General features: G+C 40.9%; 1 protein-coding gene across 1 annotated transcript in view; it reads left to right on the top strand.

Annotated features, from left to right (window-relative positions):
• Nucleotides 1–439: 439 nt before the first annotated feature.
• The window catches only part of acox3 (acyl-CoA oxidase 3, pristanoyl), a 36,678-nt gene continuing 17,346 nt past the window's right edge, over nt 440–19,771 (top strand). Inside the window, exons 1-7 of the mRNA XM_038272859.1 lie at nt 440–539; nt 5,504–5,629; nt 15,921–16,018; nt 16,097–16,232; nt 18,325–18,399; nt 18,922–19,011; nt 19,087–19,230. Of these exons, the coding sequence (XP_038128787.1) occupies nt 5,510–5,629; nt 15,921–16,018; nt 16,097–16,232; nt 18,325–18,399; nt 18,922–19,011; nt 19,087–19,230 (663 nt within the window). The 5' untranslated portion in view covers nt 440–539; nt 5,504–5,509. The remainder of the gene's footprint in view (nt 540–5,503; nt 5,630–15,920; nt 16,019–16,096; nt 16,233–18,324; nt 18,400–18,921; nt 19,012–19,086; nt 19,231–19,771) is intronic.

Raw genomic sequence — 19,771 nt, 5'->3', positions numbered from 1 at the left:
AAAGAAGAATTAATCAAAATGTTTCTTTATTTTTTTATACACTAAAATTTCTCATTTTAGGATTTTTTTAAAACACCTTTATATTTAGTTTTCAACTCTGAAGAATAATACAGCGTATAATTATTTTAGCAGATATTTCAAATTATTTAAACATTTCAATATTTAAAAGAAGGATTTTAAATAAATTAATTTCAGACCAAAATAATCTCCTCTGTAGAAAGTTTGATGGTTTCTTACTGCACAGATTTAAAACATAAATCAGGAAATTATTCTGTAGTTTAGAGAGGAGGAGATGTTAGATTGAGTGACACCGATTCATTACATGATTATTGTAATTAATAAAGTCAAATAACGTCAAAATAGATTAACATTTTTATATAATTTGTTTATTTTGAAATTCAGACGACTGAAAATATGCTTTTATTCTGAAAATGATCAGACAGGAAGTGTTCGCCCGGTGGGATCAAAGTACCACACAGCCCAGCTTCCGGTTAACTTCAGCCAAGTGGAGGAAAGAAATTACTGAACAAAGGTCAAAGGTAAAGAAAACTGAATTATTAAGGTTTTTAATTTGTTATTAAAACCATAGAAGAAGACGTGAAACGAAGGGGCCTCGAATCAGCTCCTCTGAACTAAAAGCTTTATTTACCTAAACCTCCCAGAAACGCAGCAGGTTGGTTCACCTGGAAACAAAATGCGTTGATTATAAACTGATGTTCTGATGATGTCTGTTAGCAGTTAGACATAAACTATAAATCAGCCTGTAAATCAGCCTGTAGATCAGCCTGTTTATCAGTCTGTCAATCTGTAAATCAGGCTGCTAATCAGTCTGTTAATCAGGCTGTTGACCAGCCTGTTAATCACCATGTTAGCCTATAAACCAGCCTGTAAATCAGCCTGTTAATCAGTCTGTTAATTAGCCTGTTAATCAGCCTGTAGATCAGTCTGTAAATAAGCCTTTAAACCAGCTTGTAGATCAGCCTGTTAATCAGTCTGTAGATCAGTCTGTAAATCAGCCTGTAGATCAGCCTATAGATCAGCCTGCAAATCAGCCTGTAGATCAGCCTGTATATCAGCCTGTAGATCAGCCTATAGATCAGCCTGTATATCTGCCTGTTAATCAGCCTGTAAATAAGCCTTTAAATCAGCCTGTTAATCAGCTTGTAAATCAGCCTGTTAATTAGCCTATAGATCAGCCTGTTAATCAGCCTGTATATCAGCCTGTTAATCAGCCTGTAAATAAGCCTTTAAATCAGCTTGTAGATCAGCCTGTTAATCAGTCTGTAAATCAGCCTGTAGATCAGCCTATAGATCAGCCTGTAAATCAGCCTGTAGATCAGCCTGTAAATCAGCCTGTAGATCAGCCTATAGATCAGCCTGTTAATCAGCCTGTATATCTGCCTGTTAATCAGCCTGTAAATAAGCCTTTAAATCAGCCTGTTAATCAGTCTGTAGATCAGTCTGTAGATCAGCTTGTAAATCAGCCTCTAAATCAGCCTGTTAATCAGTTTGTAGATCAGCCTGTAAATCAGCCTGTAAATCAGCCTGTATATCTGCCTGTTAATCAGCCTGTAAACAAGCCTTTAAATCAGCCTGTTAATCAGTCTGTAGATCAGTCTGTAGATCAGCTTGTAAATCAGCCTGTTAATCAGCCTATAGATCAGCCTGTTAATCAGCCTGTATATCTGCCTGTTAATCAGCCTGTAAATAAGCCTTTAAATCAGCCTGTTAATCAGTCTGTAGATCAGTCTGTAGATCAGCTTGTAAATCAGCCTCTAAATCAGCCTGTTAATCAGTTTGTAGATCAGCCTGTAAATCAGCCTCTAAATCAGCCTGTAAATCAGCCTGTATATCTGCCTGTTAATCAGCCTGTAAATAAGCCTTTAAATCAGCCTGTTAATCAGTTTGTAGATCAGCCTGTAAATCAGCCTCTAAATCAGCCTGTAAATCAGCAGGTTAATCAGTCTATAGATCAGCCTGTAGATCAGCCTGTTAATCAGCCTGTAAATCAGCCTGTTAACCAGTCTGTAGATCAGCCTGTAAATCAGGCTGTTTATCAGTCTGTAGATCAGCCTGTAGATCAGCCTGTAGATCAGCCTGTAAATCAGCCTGTTAATCAGTCTGTAGATCAGTCTGTAGATCAGCCTGTAGACCAGCCTGTAAATCAGCCTGTTCATCAGTCTGTAGATCAGTCTGTAGATCAGCCTGTAAATCAGTCTGTAGATCAGTCTGTAAATCAGCCTGTTCATCAGTCTGTAGATCAGTCTGTAGATCAGCCTGTTAATCAGTCTGTAGATCAGCCTGTTAATCAGTCTTTAGATCAGTCTGTAGATCAGCCTGTAGACCAGCCTGTAAATCAGCCTGTTCATCAGTCTGTAGATCAGTCTGTAGATCAGCCTGTAAATCAGTCTGTAGATCAGTCTGTAAATCAGCCTGTTAATCAGTCTGTAGATCAGTCTGTAGATCAGCCTGTAGACCAGCCTGTAAATCAGCCTGTAGATCAGCCTGTTAATCAGCCTGTAAATCAGCCTGTTAATCAGTCTGTAGATCAGTCTGTAGATCAGTCTGTAGATCAGCCTGTAGATCAGCCTCTAAATCAGCCTATAAATCAGCATGTTAATCAGCCTGTAGATCAGCCTGTAAATCAGCCTCTAAATCAGCCTGTAAATCAGCATGTTAATCAGCCTGTAGATCAGCCTGTAAATCAGCCTCTAAATCAGCCTGTAAATCAGCCTGTTAATCAGTCTGTAGATCAGCCTGTAGATCAGCCTGTTAATCAGCCTGTAAATCAGCCTGTTAATCAGTCTGTAGATCAGCCTGTAGATCAGCCTGTAAATCAGTCTGTAGATCAGCCTGTAAATCAGCCTGTTCATCAGTCTGTAGATCAGCCTGTAGATCAGCCTGTAAATCGGTCTGTAGATCAGCCTGTAAATCAGCCTGTTCATCAGTCTGTAGATCAGCCTGTAGATCAGTCTGTAGATCAGCCTGTAAATCAGCCTGTTTATCAGTCTGTAGATCAGCCTGTAGATCAGCCTGTAAATCAGTCTGTAGATCAGCCTGTAAATCAGCCTGTTCATCAGTCTGTAGATCAGCCTGTAGATCAGCCTGTAAATCAGTCTGTAGATCAGCCTGTAAATCAGCCTGTTCATCAGTCTGTAGATCAGCCTGTAGATCAGCCTGTAAATCAGTCTGTAGATCAGCCTGTAAATCAGCCTGTTTATCAGTCTGTAGATCAGCCTGTAGATCAGCCTGTAAATCAGTCTGTAGATCAGCCTCTAAATCAGCCTGTTCATCAGTCTGTAGATCAGTCTGTAGATCAGTCTGTAGATCAGCCTGTAAATCAGCCTCTAAATCAGCCTGTAAATCAGCATGTTAATCAGCCTGTAGATCAGCCTGTAAATCAGCCTCTAAATCAGCCTGTAAATCAGCATGTTAATCAGCCTGTAGATCAGCCTGTAGATCAGCCTGTTAATCAGCCTGTAAATCAGCCTGTTAATCAGTCTGTAGATCAGCCTGTAAATCAGGCTGTTTATCAGTCTGTAGATCAGCCTGTAGATCAGCCTGTTAATCAGCCTGTAAATCAGTCTGTAGATCAGTCTGTAGATCAGCCTGTTAATCAGTCTGTAGATCAGTCTGTAGATCAGCCTGTAAATCAGCCTCTAAATCAGCCTGTAAATCAGCATGTTAATCAGCCTGTAGATCAGCCTGTAGATCAGCCTGTTAATCAGCCTGTAAATCAGCCTGTTAATCAGTCTGTAGATCAGCCTGTAAATCAGGCTGTTTATCAGTCTGTAGATCAGCCTGTAGATCAGCCTGTTAATCAGCCTGTAAATCAGTCTGTAGATCAGTCTGTAGATCAGCCTGTTAATCAGTCTGTAGATCAGTCTGTAGATCAGCCTGTAGATCAGCCTGTAAATCAGCCTCTAAATCAGCCTATAAATCAGCATGTTAATCAGCCTGTAGATCAGCCTGTAAATCAGCCTCTAAATCAGCCTATAAATCAGCATGTTAATCAGCCTGTAGATCAGCCTGTAAATCAGCCTCTAAATCAGCCTATAAATCAGCATGTTAATCAGCCTGTAGATCAGCCTGTAAATCAGCCTCTAAATCAGCCTGTAAATCAGCATGTTAATCAGCCTGTAGATCAGCCTGTAAATCAGCCTCTAAAGCAGCCTGTAAATCAGCATGTTAATCAGTCTGTAGACCAGCCTGTAGATCAGCCTGTAAATCAGCCTCTAAATCAGCCTATAAATCAGCCTGTTAATCAGCCTGTAGATCAGCCTGTAGATCAGCCTGTAAATCAGCCTCTAAATCAGCCTGTAAATCAGCATGTTAATCAGCCTGTAGATCAGCCTGTAAATCAGCCTCTAAATCAGCCTGTAGATCAGCCTGTAAATCAGCCTGTAAATCAGTCTGTAGATCAGCCTGTAAATCAGCCTCTAAATCAGCCTATAAATCAGCCTGTAAATCAGCATGTTAATCAGCCTGTAGATCAGCCTCTAAATCAGCCTGTAAATCAGCATGTTAATCAGTCTGTAGATCAGCCTCTAAATCAGCCTATAAATCAGCCTGTTAATCAGCCTGTAGATCAGCCTGTAAATCAGCCTCTAAATCAGCCTGTAAATCAGTCTGTAGATCAGCCTGTAAATCAGCCTCTAAATCAGCCTATAAATCAGCCTGTTAATCAGTCTGTAGATCAGCCTGTAAATCAGTCTGTAGATCAGCCTGTAAATCAGCCTCTAAATCAGCCTATAAATCAGCCTGTAAATCAGCATGTTAATCAGCCTGTAGATCAGCCTCTAAATCAGCCTGTAAATCAGCATGTTAATCAGTCTGTAGATCAGCCTCTAAATCAGCCTGTAAATCAGCATGTTAATCAGTCTGTAGATCAGCCTGTAAATCAGGCTGTTTATCAGTCTGTAGATCAGCCTGTAAATCAGCCTGTAAATCAGCCTGTAAATTTTAGGGATTCATGAAACGTTTTATGGGATCAAAACAAAATAAATCAGAGATGAAATTAAACATGGAGAGCGGATCTGATCTATAACCGTAGCTCTACAGCGGATCAGTTTGGACTTTGGTTCTGTTTGAGTTCTTGTTGTGGAAACCTGATTTTATCCACCCGTCTCCTTCAGTCTGACTCCATCTGTAGCTCTATGATCACCTCATGGCATTTATAGATATATTTATTTAGATTTACATCAACTTCCAGGAAAATATTCTCCCACTCATGTTTTTTATTCCATGGAATAAAAAAGGACAAACAATTAAAGTCATAAAAATGTTTTTATTAAAGGCGATAGAGAAATTTAACTCCTCCTGCACAGCAGGGGGCTCCACAGCTCATTTCTTCTGTTGAAGGTTGAACATTAAAACATGGCGTGTAAATAAGAGAAAACCAAAGACATGCTGGTGAAAGCTGGACCACTATTAATAGAAGTCTGATCTAGAAACAGTAAATCTACTTCCTCCAGAATAATGTTTCTGTTGTTTTATCCTAAAGGAGACGATGGGCCTGGAAGTGGTTGACCTCCCTAAAGGTCCTCTAGATGCCTACAGGAGAAAAGCCTCCTTCGACTGGAAGGAGATGCTCCGCTTCATCGAGGGAGAGGAAATCATCCAGTTCAAAGTACGGTGTACGGAGAGACATTTGTGTTTAAAGTACGTGTATGGAGAGACATTTGTGTTTAAAGTATGGTGTATGGAGAGACATTTGTGTTTAAAGTACGGGGTACGGAGAGACATTTGTGTTCAAAGTACGGTGTACGGAGAGACATTTGTGTTTAAAGTACGGGGTACGGAGAGACATTTGTGTTCAAAGTACCGTGTATGGAGAGACATTTGTGTTCAAAGTACGGTGTACGGAGAGACATTTGTGTTCAAAGTACGGTGTACGGAGAGACATTTGTGTTCAAAGTACGGTGTACGGAGAGACATTTGTGTTCAAAGCACGGTGTACGGAGAGACATTTGTGTTTAAAGTACGGTGTATGGAGAGACATTTGTGTTTAAAGTACGGTGTACGGAGAGACATTTGTGTTCAAAGTACGGTGTACGGAGAGACATTTGTGTTCAAAGTACGGGGTACGGAGAGACATTTGTGTTCAAAGTACGGTGTACGGAGAGACATTTGTGTTCAAAGCACGGTGTACGGAGAGACATTTGTGTTTAAAGTACGGGGTATGGAGAGACATTTGTGTTCAAAGTACGGTGTATGGAGAGACATTTGTGTTTAAAGTACGGTGTATGGAGAGACATTTGTGTTTAAAGTATGGTGTATGGAGAGACATTTGTGTTTAAAGTACGGTGTATGGAGAGACATTTGTGTTTAAAGTACGGTGTACGGAGAGACATTTGTGTTTAAAGTACGGTGTATGGAGAGACATTTGTGTTTAAAGTACGGTGTACGGAGAGACATTTGTGTTCAAAGTACGGTGTACGGAGAGACATTTGTGTTCAAAGTACGGGGTACGGAGAGACATTTGTGTTCAAAGTACGGTGTACGGAGAGACATTTGTGTTCAAAGCACGGTGTACGGAGAGACATTTGTGTTTAAAGTACGGTGTATGGAGAGACATTTGTGTTTAAAGTACGGTGTATGGAGAGACATTTGTGTTTAAAGTACGTGTATGGAGAGACATTTGTGTTTAAAGTACGTGTATGGAGAGACATTTGTGTTTAAAGTACGTGTATGGAGAGACATTTGTGTTTAAAGTATGGTGTATGGAGAGACATTTGTGTTTAAAGTACGGGGTACGGAGAGACATTTGTGTTCAAAGTACGGTGTATGGAGAGACATTTGTGTTCAAAGTACGGTGTACGGAGAGACATTTGTGTTCAAAGTATGGTGTACGGAGAGACATTTGTGTTCAAAGCACGGTGTATGGAGAGACATTTGTGTTTAAAGTACGTGTATGGAGAGACATTTGTGTTTAAAGTATGGTGTATGGAGAGACATTTGTGTTTAAAGTACGGGGTACGGAGAGACATTTGTGTTCAAAGTACGGTGTATGGAGAGACATTTGTGTTCAAAGTACGGTGTACGGAGAGACATTTGTGTTCAAAGTACGGTGTACGGAGAGACATTTGTGTTCAAAGCACGGTGTACGGAGAGACATTTGTGTTTAAAGTACGGTGTATGGAGAGACATTTGTGTTTAAAGTATGGTGTATGGAGAGACATTTGTGTTTAAAGTACGGTGTATGGAGAGACATTTGTGTTTAAAGTACGGTGTACGGAGAGACATTTGTGTTCAAAGTACGGTGTACGGAGAGACATTTGTGTTCAAAGTACGGGGTACGGAGAGACATTTGTGTTCAAAGTACGGTGTATGGAGAGACATTTGTGTTCAAAGTACGGTGTACGGAGAGACATTTGTGTTCAAAGTACGGTGTACGGAGAGACATTTGTGTTCAAAGTACGGTGTACGGAGAGACATTTGTGTTCAAAGCACGGTGTACGGAGAGACATTTGTGTTTAAAGTACGGTGTACGGAGAGACATTTGTGTTCAAAGTACGGTGTATGGAGAGACATTTGTGTTTAAAGTACGTGTATGGAGAGACATTTGTGTTTAAAGTACGTGTATGGAGAGACATTTGTGTTTAAAGTATGGTGTATGGAGAGACATTTGTGTTCAAAGTACGGTGTACGGAGAGACATTTGTGTTCAAAGTACGGTGTACGGAGAGACATTTGTGTTCAAAGTACGGGGTATGGAGAGACATTTGTGTTCAAAGTACGGTGTACGGAGAGACATTTGTGTTCAAAGTACGGGGTACGGAGAGACATTTGTGTTCAAAGTACGGTGTACGGAGAGACATTTGTGTTCAAAGTACGGTGTACGGAGAGACATTTGTGTTCAAAGCACGGTGTACGGAGAGACATTTGTGTTCAAAGTACGGTGTATGGAGAGATATTTGTGTTTAAAGTACATGTATGGAGAGACATTTGTGTTCAAAGTACGGTGTACGGAGAGACATTTGTGTTCAAAGCACGGTGTACGGAGAGACATTTGTGTTTAAAGCACGGTGTACGGAGAGACATTTGTGTTCAAAGCACGGTGTACGGAGAGACATTTGTGTTTAAAGTACGGTGTACGGAGAGACATTTGTGTTCAAAGCACGGTGTACGGAGAGACATTTGTGTTTAAAGTACGGTGTACGGAGAGACATTTGTGTTCAAAGTATGGTGTACGGAGAGACATTTGTGTTCAAAGTACGGTGTACGGAGAGACATTTGTGTTTAAAGTACGGTGTACGGAGAGACATTTGTGTTCAAAGTACGGTGTACGGAGAGACATTTGTGTTCATAGTACGGTGTACGGAGAGACATTTGTGTTCAAAGTACGGTGTACGGAGAGACATTTGTGTTCAAAGTACGGGGTACGGAGAGACATTTGTGTTCAAAGTACGGTGTATGGAGAGACATTTGTGTTCAAAGTACGGTGTACGGAGAGACATTTGTGTTCAAAGTACGGTGTACGGAGAGACATTTGTGTTCAAAGTACGGTGTACGGAGAGACATTTGTGTTCAAAGTACGGGGTACGGAGAGACATTTGTGTTCAAAGTACGGTGTACGGAGAGACATTTGTGTTCAAAGTACGGTGTACGGAGAGACATTTGTGTTCAAAGCACGGTGTACGGAGAGACATTTGTGTTCAAAGCACGGTGTACGGAGAGACATTTGTGTTCAAAGCACGGTGTACGGAGAGACATTTGTGTTCAAAGTACGGGGTATGGAGAGACATTTGTGTTTAAAGTACGTGTATGGAGAGACATTTGTGTTTAAAGTATGGTGTATGGAGAGACATTTGTGTTCAAAGTACGGTGTATGGAGAGACATTTGTGTTCAAAGTACGGTGTATGGAGAGACATTTGTGTTCAAAGTATGGTGTATGGAGAGACATTTGTGTTCAAAGTACGGTGTACGGAGAGACATTTGTGTTTAAAGTACGGTGTACGGAGAGACATTTGTGTTCAAAGTACGGTGTACGGAGAGACATTTGTGTTCAAAGTACGGTGTACGGAGAGACATTTGTGTTCAAAGTACGGTGTACGGAGAGACATTTGTGTTTAAAGTACGGTGTACGGAGAGACATTTGTGTTCAAAGTACGGCGTACGGAGAGACATTTGTGTTCAAAGTACGGCGTACGGAGAGACATTTGTGTTCAAAGTACGGTGTACGGAGAGACATTTGTGTTCAAAGTACGGTGTACGGAGAGACATTTGTGTTTAAAGTACGGTGTATGGAGAGACATTTGTGTTCAAAGTATGGTGTACGGAGAGACATTTGTGTTCAAAGTATGGTGTACGGAGAGACATTTGTGTTTAAAGTATGGTGTACGGAGAGACATTTGTGTTTAAAGTATGGTGTATGGAGAGACATTTGTGTTTAAAGTACGGTGTATGGAGAGACATTTGTGTTCAAAGTACGGTGTACGGAGAGACATTTGTGTTCAAAGTACGGTGTACGGAGAGACATTTGTGTTCAAAGTACGGTGTACGGAGAGACATTTGTGTTTAAAGTACGGTGTACGGAGAGACATTTGTGTTTAAAGTACGGTGTACGGAGAGACATTTGTGTTCAAAGTACGGGGTACGGAGAGACATTTGTGTTCAAAGTACGGGGTACGGAGAGACATTTGTGTTCAAAGCACGGTGTACGGAGAGACATTTGTGTTTAAAGCACGGTGTACGGAGAGACATTTGTGTTTAAAGCACGGTGTACGGAGAGACATTTGTGTTCAAAGCACGGTGTACGGAGAGACATTTGTGTTTAAAGTACGGTGTACGGAGAGACATTTGTGTTCAAAGCACGGTGTACGGAGAGACATTTGTGTTTAAAGTACGGTGTACGGAGAGACATTTGTGTTCAAAGTATGGTGTACGGAGAGACATTTGTGTTCAAAGTACGGTGTACGGAGAGACATTTGTGTTTAAAGTACGGTGTACGGAGAGACATTTGTGTTCAAAGTACGGTGTACGGAGAGACATTTGTGTTCATAGTACGGTGTACGGAGAGACATTTGTGTTCAAAGTACGGTGTACGGAGAGACATTTGTGTTCAAAGTACGGGGTACGGAGAGACATTTGAGTTCAAAGTACGGTGTATGGAGAGACATTTGTGTTCAAAGTACGGTGTACGGAGAGACATTTGTGTTCAAAGTACGGTGTACGGAGAGACATTTGTGTTCAAAGTACGGTGTACGGAGAGACATTTGTGTTCAAAGTACGGGGTACGGAGAGACATTTGTGTTCAAAGTACGGTGTACGGAGAGACATTTGTGTTCAAAGTACGGTGTACGGAGAGACATTTGTGTTCAAAGCACGGTGTACGGAGAGACATTTGTGTTCAAAGCACGGTGTACGGAGAGACATTTGTGTTCAAAGCACGGTGTACGGAGAGACATTTGTGTTCAAAGCACGGGGTATGGAGAGACATTTGTGTTTAAAGTACGTGTATGGAGAGACATTTGTGTTTAAAGTATGGTGTATGGAGAGACATTTGTGTTCAAAGTACGGTGTATGGAGAGACATTTGTGTTCAAAGTACGGTGTATGGAGAGACATTTGTGTTCAAAGTATGGTGTATGGAGAGACATTTGTGTTCAAAGTACGGTGTACGGAGAGACATTTGTGTTTAAAGTACGGTGTACGGAGAGACATTTGTGTTCAAAGTACGGTGTACGGAGAGACATTTGTGTTCAAAGTACGGTGTACGGAGAGACATTTGTGTTCAAAGTACGGTGTACGGAGAGACATTTGTGTTTAAAGTACGGTGTACGGAGAGACATTTGTGTTCAAAGTACGGCGTACGGAGAGACATTTGTGTTCAAAGTACGGCGTACGTAGAGACATTTGTGTTCAAAGTACGGTGTACGGAGAGACATTTGTGTTTAAAGTACGGTGTATGGAGAGACATTTGTGTTCAAAGTACGGTGTACGGAGAGACATTTGTGTTCAAAGTATGGTGTACGGAGAGACATTTGTGTTTAAAGTATGGTGTATGGAGAGACATTTGTGTTTAAAGTACGGTGTATGGAGAGACATTTGTGTTCAAAGTACGGTGTACGGAGAGACATTTGTGTTCAAAGTACGGTGTACGGAGAGACATTTGTGTTTAAAGTACGGTGTACGGAGAGACATTTGTGTTTAAAGTACGGTGTACGGAGAGACATTTGTGTTCAAAGTACGGGGTACGGAGAGACATTTGTGTTCAAAGTACGGGGTACGGAGAGACATTTGTGTTCAAAGCACGGTGTACGGAGAGACATTTGTGTTTAAAGTACGGTGTACGGAGAGACATTTGTGTTCAAAGTACGGTGTACGGAGAGACATTTGTGTTCAAAGTACGGTGTACGGAGAGACATTTGTGTTTAAAGTACGGTGTACGGAGAGACATTTGTGTTCAAAGTACGGGGTACGGAGAGACATTTGTGTTCAAAGTACGGGGTACGGAGAGACATTTGTGTTCAAAGTACGGGGTACGGAGAGACATTTGTGTTCAAAGTACGGTGTATGGAGAGACATTTGTGTTCAAAGTACGGTGTACGGAGAGACATTTGTGTTCAAAGTACGGTGTACGGAGAGACATTTGTGTTCAAAGTACGGTGTACGGAGAGACATTTGTGTTCAAAGTACGGGGTACGGAGAGACATTTGTGTTCAAAGTACGGTGTACGGAGAGACATTTGTGTTCAAAGCACGGTGTACGGAGAGACATTTGTGTTCAAAGCACGGTGTACGGAGAGACATTTGTGTTCAAAGCACGGTGTACGGAGAGACATTTGTGTTCAAAGCACGGTGTACGGAGAGACATTTGTGTTCAAAGTACGGTGTACGGAGAGACATTTGTGTTTAAAGTACGTGTATGGAGAGACATTTGTGTTCAAAGTACGGTGTATGGAGAGACATTTGTGTTCAAAGTATGGTGTATGGAGAGACATTTGTGTTCAAAGTACGGTGTACGGAGAGACATTTGTGTTCAAAGTACGGTGTACGGAGAGACATTTGTGTTCAAAGTACGGGGTACGGAGAGACATTTGTGTTCAAAGTACGGGGTACGGAGAGACATTTGTGTTCAAAGTACGGTGTATGGAGAGACATTTGTGTTCAAAGTACGGTGTACGGAGAGACATTTGTGTTCAAAGTACGGTGTACGGAGAGACATTTGTGTTCAAAGTACGGTGTACGGAGAGACATTTGTGTTCAAAGTACGGGGTACGGAGAGACATTTGTGTTCAAAGTACGGTGTACGGAGAGACATTTGTGTTCAAAGCACGGTGTACGGAGAGACATTTGTGTTCAAAGCACGGTGTACGGAGAGACATTTGTGTTCAAAGCACGGTGTACGGAGAGACATTTGTGTTCAAAGCACGGTGTACGGAGAGACATTTGTGTTCAAAGTACGGTGTACGGAGAGACATTTGTGTTTAAAGTACGTGTATGGAGAGACATTTGTGTTCAAAGTACGGTGTATGGAGAGACATTTGTGTTCAAAGTATGGTGTATGGAGAGACATTTGTGTTCAAAGTACGGTGTACGGAGAGACATTTGTGTTCAAAGTACGGTGTACGGAGAGACATTTGTGTTCAAAGTACGGTGTATGGAGAGACATTTGTGTTCAAAGCACGGTGTACGGAGAGACATTTGTGTTCAAAGTACGGTGTATGGAGAGACATTTGTGTTCAAAGTACGGTGTATGGAGAGACATTTGTGTTTAAAGTACGTGTATGGAGAGACATTTGTGTTTAAAGTATGGTGTATGGAGAGACATTTGTGTTTAAAGTACGGGGTACGGAGAGACATTTGTGTTCAAAGTACGGTGTACGGAGAGACATTTGTGTTTAAAGTACGGGGTACGGAGAGACATTTGTGTTCAAAGTACCGTGTATGGAGAGACATTTGTGTTCAAAGTACGGTGTACGGAGAGACATTTGTGTTCAAAGTACGGTGTACGGAGAGACATTTGTGTTCAAAGTACGGTGTACGGAGAGACATTTGTGTTCAAAGCACGGTGTACGGAGAGACATTTGTGTTTAAAGTACGGTGTATGGAGAGACATTTGTGTTTAAAGTACGGTGTACGGAGAGACATTTGTGTTCAAAGTACGGGGTACGGAGAGACATTTGTGTTTAAAGTACGGTGTATGGAGAGACATTTGTGTTCAAAGTACGGTGTATGGAGAGACATTTGTGTTCAAAGTACGGTGTATGGAGAGACATTTGTGTTCAAAGTATGGTGTACGGAGAGACATTTGTGTTCAAAGTACGGTGTACGGAGAGACATTTGTGTTTAAAGTACGGTGTACGGAGAGACATTTGTGTTTAAAGTATGGTGTATGGAGAGACATTTGTGTTTAAAGTATGGTGTATGGAGAGACATTTGTGTTCAAAGTACGGTGTACGGAGAGACATTTGTGTTTAAAGTATGGTGTATGGAGAGACATTTGTGTTTAAAGTACGGTGTATGGAGAGACATTTGTGTTCAAAGTATGGTGTACGGAGAGACATTTGTGTTTAAAGTACGGTGTACGGAGAGACATTTGTGTTTAAAGTACGGTGTACGGAGAGACATTTGTGTTTAAAGTACGGTGTACGGAGAGACATTTGTGTTCAAAGTACGGTGTACGGAGAGACATTTGTGTTCAAAGTACGGTGTACGGAGAGACATTTGTGTTTAAAGTATGGTGTACGGAGAGACATTTGTGTTTAAAGTACGGTGTACGGAGAGACATTTGTGTTCAAAGTACGGTGTACGGAGAGACATTTGTGTTCAAAGTACGGTGTACGGAGAGACATTTGTGTTCAAAGTACGGTGTACGGAGAGACATTTGTGTTCAAAGTACGGTGTACGGAGAGACATTTGTGTTCAAAGTACGGTGTACGGAGAGACATTTGTGTTCAAAGTACGGGGTACGGAGAGACATTTGTGTTCAAAGTACGGGGTACGGAGAGACATTTGTGTTCAAAGTACGGGGTACGGAGAGACATTTGTGTTCAACGTACGGAGTACGGAGAGACATTTGTGTTCAAAGTACGGTGTACGGAGAGACATTTGTCTTCAAAGTACGGTGTACGGAGAGACATTTGTCTTCAAAGTACGGCGTACGGAGTGTAAAGGAAGAAAATATTCTAACATAGTTAACTTTGGAAAAAGATTGGCTTCTGATTCTTCCCTTCCCCAGGTCCACTCGGCGAGCTGCGTTTGGTAATAAAACCAACATTGCGTGTTGACGTCACAGAATTACAGAGTTTAATCCAATATAAGACAATGCATACACTTTAGAAATAAGACAATGCACAAACCTACACCAGAAACTGCAGAACAACAGAGACATACATTCCATTACCTGACATAGGAGGAAAGAAAGCAAAGAGTACAGAGACATCTTTGGAGAGTTGCAAGGGCAAATCTGATCTTTTTCTTCTATTTAGAAAGCTTTATCCTCTTGTATCTAATCCATTCAAAAAGGGGCTGGCCCTCGGTCCTCCAACCAAACGCCATCTCTGACACTGCTAGGGCTTCCCCTTATTTACTGCAAACATCTGGGGTCATTTGCTTCTTTGTTTTAACAAGAAAAGGCGGAAAGCTTGTCCTGGCATCTAGAATTCCTAAAGTCATAAAACACAAGATAAGCTCTCACAGACAGCTTGTGGAATGCGGGGGGCCTCACCATCCCTGGTTGTTTATTCTGGAAGACTTTTGACCTTCTGTAAACCAAGCAGAAATCTCTCCTGCAGGCTTAACTGTTATTCACCCCCCAGGAGATACTCATTTTAAGGCCTCCTGTGCTTTGAATACTTACCCATTAGTAGTTTTAAATCATTAACACAGCCTTGTTCAAAATTAAGAAATATGTTCAAGTGAGAGTGTTTACACATGCCATAAGATTAACTGTAATAAAGTCTAAAAAATAATCATTTTTCTTTAACAGGAGAGACATTTGCGTTCAAAGTACGGCGTACGAACAGACATTTGCGTTCAAAGTACGGCGTACGAACAGACATTTGCGTTCAAAGTACGGCGTACGGAGAGACATTTGCGTTCAAAGTACGGCGTACGAACAGACATTTGCGTTCAAAGTACGGCGTACGGAGAGACATTTGCGTTCAAAGTACGGTTTACGGAGAGACATTTGCGTTCAAAGTACGGAGAGACATTTGTGTTCAAAGTACGGTGTATGGAGAGACATTTGTGTTCAAAGTATGGAGTACAGAGAGAAAATTGTTACGATATTATTAGAAACAAAGGACATGTTTCAAAAATAGAGCTATGACAAACTTTATCTTAAAAAATAATTTAGAATAAATAATAATGTGTTTGCCAAATTTTAACCAATATTTATAAAGTTTGTTATTTTTCCAGATATTATTTTTCTTTCACATTTTTGGTGGATGAGTTTTACTGAATTCTTTTATAATCTACAGATTTCAGGATGTACCCTTATAGGTGGCCTGAGCCTGGACCAATAGAAATGCTGCTCTATCCACAAGTTTTATTTTATTACTTCTGGTAGAGAGAATTAAAATCCAGGTGAGGGGCTCATCGTGTGAAGATCAACTAAAGGATCAGATACAGATCAGCGGTTCCACCATCAGGTGTAGAGGATGTAAAACTTTATAATCTGTAAAACTGCTCAGCAAATTAAAATCTGGAAAAAAATATAAAAAAAATTGAAGAACAAAAACAAAACAGAACTTATATTTAAATACACAGTTCCTTGCCTTTGATGTTATTTGAAATAAATTTCTCTCCATACTCTTGCTAAAGAAGTTAATTTGTTGATAATTTAATCCTTTTCTGTTTAACCTTGAACAGTGTCTTTAATATAACTGTTGATTGTTTTACTTTAGGGAAGTAAAGTAGAAGCAAAGATGGTTTCCATCATTTCATGTTTTTCTCTGGTTTTCTCTCCGTACAGCAACACGTGTTCAGGACTCTGGAAAACGATCCTCTGTTCGCCCGTCAGCCTGGAGAAGACGTTCCTATAGAGAAGAAGAGAGAACTCAATTTTCTCAGGTTTGTTTTCATGCCGGACTGTAAAATAAAAAGGTTCTTTTAAGGTTCGATCCAATATGTCTGCCTGAAAACGTTCAGGGTGAAGCAGCTGTTTCGCTACAACTTCCTGACTGAGGAGGAAATGATGTCGGATCCATGGAAGGCGGTGATACTGGAGGACTGTCTGGGGATGTACGACTGGGCCATGGTGGCCAAGTACGGTCTGAACAAAGGGGTGAGATGACCTTTGACCTCAGGCTGCAAATATAATCGCTTCTTGTTCTTCATAGAATATTTTTGCTATTTATGCATTGATTCCACCCCAGCAATTAGTCAGCTGGGGCTAATGGGATTTAGCAGTCCAATCTTGGTAAATGATAGCAGTTTGCTAACTATATTTAGCTGCAAAATCCTGCTAAATCATATCAGTTAGCTAACTATATTTAGCTGCAAAACCCTGCTGAATCATAGCAGTTAGCTAGTTGTGGCTAACTGCCATCATTCAGTTGTAAAATCCTGCTAAATGATAGCATTTAGCCAGCTGTGGCTAACTGCTATCTTTTAGCAGTCCAATCTTGCTAAATGATAGCAGTTTGCTAACTATATTTAGCTGCAAAATCCTGCTAAATCATATCAGTTAGCTAACTATATTTAGCTGCAAAATCCTGCTAAATCATATCAGTTAGCTAACTATATTTAGCTGCAAAATCCTGCTAAATCACAGCAGTTAGCTAGCTGTGGCTAACTGCTATCTTTTAGCAGTCCAATCTTGCTAAATGATAGCAGTTTGCTAACTATATTTAGCTGCAAAATCCTGCTAAATCATATCAGTTAGCTAACTATATTTAGCTGCAAAACCCTGCTGAATCATAGCAGTTAGCTAGTTGTGGCTAACTGCCATCATTCAGTTGTAAAATCCTGCTAAATGATAGCAGTTAGCCAGCTGTGGCTAACTGCTATCATTTAGCAGTCAAATCCAGCTAAATGGTAACAGGATTTTAGCTTATCATTTGGCAGGATTTCGCAGCTAAATGATAGCAGTTAGCCAGCTGTGGCTAACTGTTAACTGCCACAGGGTTAGCTGCTAACATTTAGCTGTAAATAGTTACCATTTAGCAGTCCAATCCTGCTAAATGATAGCAGTTAGCAGCTGTGGCTAACTGTTAACTGCCACAGGGTTAGCTGCTAACATTTAGCTGTATATAGCTAACATTTAGCAGTCCAATCCTGCTAAATGATAGCAGTTAGCAGCTGTAGCTAACTGTTAACTGCCACAGGGTTAGCTGCTAACATTTAGCTGTAAATAGTTACCATTTAGCAGTCCAATCCTGCTAAATGATAGCAGTTAGCAGCTGTGGCTAACTGTTAACTGCCACAGGGTTAGCTGCTAACATTTAGCTGTATATAGCTAACATTTAGCAGTCCAATCCTGCTAAATGATAGCAGTTAGCAGCTGTGGCTAACTGTTAACTGCCACAGGGTTAGCTGCTAACATTTAGCTGTAAATAGTTACCATTTAGCAGTCCAATCCTGCTAAATGATAGCAGTTAGCAGCTGTGGCTAACTGTTAACTGCCACAGGGTTAGCTGCTACCATTTAGCTGTATATAGCTAACATTTAGCAGTCCAATCCTGCTAAATGATAGCAGTTAGCCAGCTGTGGCTAAATGCTATCATTTAGCAGTCAAATCCAGCTAAATGGTAACAGGATTTTAGCTTGTCATTTGCCAGGATTTCGTAGCTAAATGATAGCAGTTAGCCAGCTGTAAAATCCTACTAAATGATCATTTCGCTATACATGTAAACAGCTATAATTAAGCAGTCCAATCCTGCTAAATGACAGCAGTTAGCCAGCTGTGGCTAACTGTTAACTGCCACAGGGTTAGCTGCTAACATTGAGCTGTAAATGGCTAACATTTCAATTTAAATAAATTTGTAAATAAAAGCAAACTTTTGATTAGGGGCTTTTGTTGAATTTCACCGTTAGCTTATTTTTTATATACTATATGAAGCGTGTTGCTAACAGAGCTCCATTGGTAACAGGAGTCCAATAAATAGACAATAATTAACAAAGGCTGTTTTTTTTATGGCATTTGTTCCCTTTGATGCCAAAGGTCCCGGTTGGTCAATAAATAACCCCAAAGATTTCCTCTCAGGTAGAGAAACCTGCCAGTAACGGTTCCTTTGGTAAAATATAACCTAGTTTACAGAATAATCTGTTGTTATTTAAAACGCGTCCTTTATTTTGTCCCAGGTCTTAGATGTTCCTTCCTCTGTAAATCATTTTTTTTCCTCTGTCCTGAAGCAGTCATGAACGTCTCGTTTCAGATGTTTGGAGGAACCATCTCCAGCTCAGGCTCCCAGAGACACAGCAAATATGTTAAAGACACAGCTGACATGTCGGTGAGTCATTAAATAAGAAAAAAAAATAAAAATTTTCTCCAAATATAGACAGAAATTAGTTCCAATATTAAGATAATATATTAAAAAAAAATGCTATTTTGTAAAATTTCTCAGTCAAAAAAGGTTTAAAAATAATTTTTTTCCTCAGAATTTATCTGTTTTTTTTTAATTAATTCCTTTTTTTTGGCATGAACTCTGTTCTAATTTACAGGTTTCACCTTCTACCCCTCTGACCAATAGAAACGCTGTTGCTAAGGCCCGCCCAGAGCAGACTCACTCCTATTGGTCCGTTCACAGACCGCCCAGAGGTGTAGAAGGAGATACCTGGAAAAATAGAAAGAAATTAGTAAAACTAGGTTTCCACTATTAAAATGTGAAAATAAACGTTAAAAATAGAATTTGACTAAATAAAATTTGAAGAAATAAATTCTGCAGAAATAACTTCCATAAAGATAAGCCAGTTAGTGCTAAATGGCCGATGCTGAGCGGCTGCTGGTCCCTCTGACTGATTTGTCTCCTCAGACTTTCGGCTGTTTCGCTCTGACCGAGCTGAGCCACGGCAGCAACACCCGCGCCATGAGAACCACCGCCGTGTTTGAGGCTGCGTCTCAGGTCAGCTCTGTTCTCAGTGTCGGCGGCTCCGCCTTAGAAATTCGCCTGTTTTCATCGTTTTCTGTGACTCTGCAGGAGTTTATCATCAATTCTCCGGATTTTGAGGCGGCAAAGTTCTGGGTTGGAAACATGGGGAAGACGGCCACCCACGCTGTGGTTTACGCTCAGCTCTACACACCTGACCAGGTGTGCCACGGCCTGCACTCTTTCATCGTCCCGGTGAGTAAAGCGTCATAGAAACAGCTGGAAGGTTGATCCAGATGTTCAGCATCCGGCAGCAGAAGGACGTCTCTGAAATCCATGGAGGGAAAAATTTCCTGCTTCACTCTGAGTATTTTCATCTGAGCCAGAGCTCAGTAGACGAGATTCTTCCTTTGTCCTGCGCTGCTTTCTGTTGCCATGGTTATTTGGACAGATGCTGGGAGCCTTAAAGGTATTTTCTGCTGTTGGTGCGGGGCCACGGAGCCGGAACCTGCAGCTCTGCTTTATTGAAATATATTAAGGAAGGTGGGAAGAAAATTTATGTTTATTGTTAACATGGTTCAATTCGTCTGATGCTTGTTTTAATGTTCAGTATTTTATTAAGTCTGCAGGCTTTGCCCTCTGAAGGGGAATTCTGGGCAGCAAAGCCTCTGATTTACATGTAAAGTCTGTGGGGGACGGCATCAAACAGTGCTGACAGGCCTGTGGCGCATCGAGCATCGGGAGCGGCGAATCTGGGTGTCGGAGCATTCAAACTTTGCAGCATTGGAGCATTCAA

This window comes from Cyprinodon tularosa, unplaced genomic scaffold, assembly GCF_016077235.1.
Source record: "Cyprinodon tularosa strain WSP-4 unplaced genomic scaffold, ASM1607723v1 ctg843, whole genome shotgun sequence".
NCBI classification, from domain to species: Eukaryota; Metazoa; Chordata; class Actinopteri; order Cyprinodontiformes; family Cyprinodontidae; genus Cyprinodon; species Cyprinodon tularosa.
Note: the sequence above shows the minus strand (reverse complement) of the source record. Positions and strands in the feature narration are given on the sequence as shown.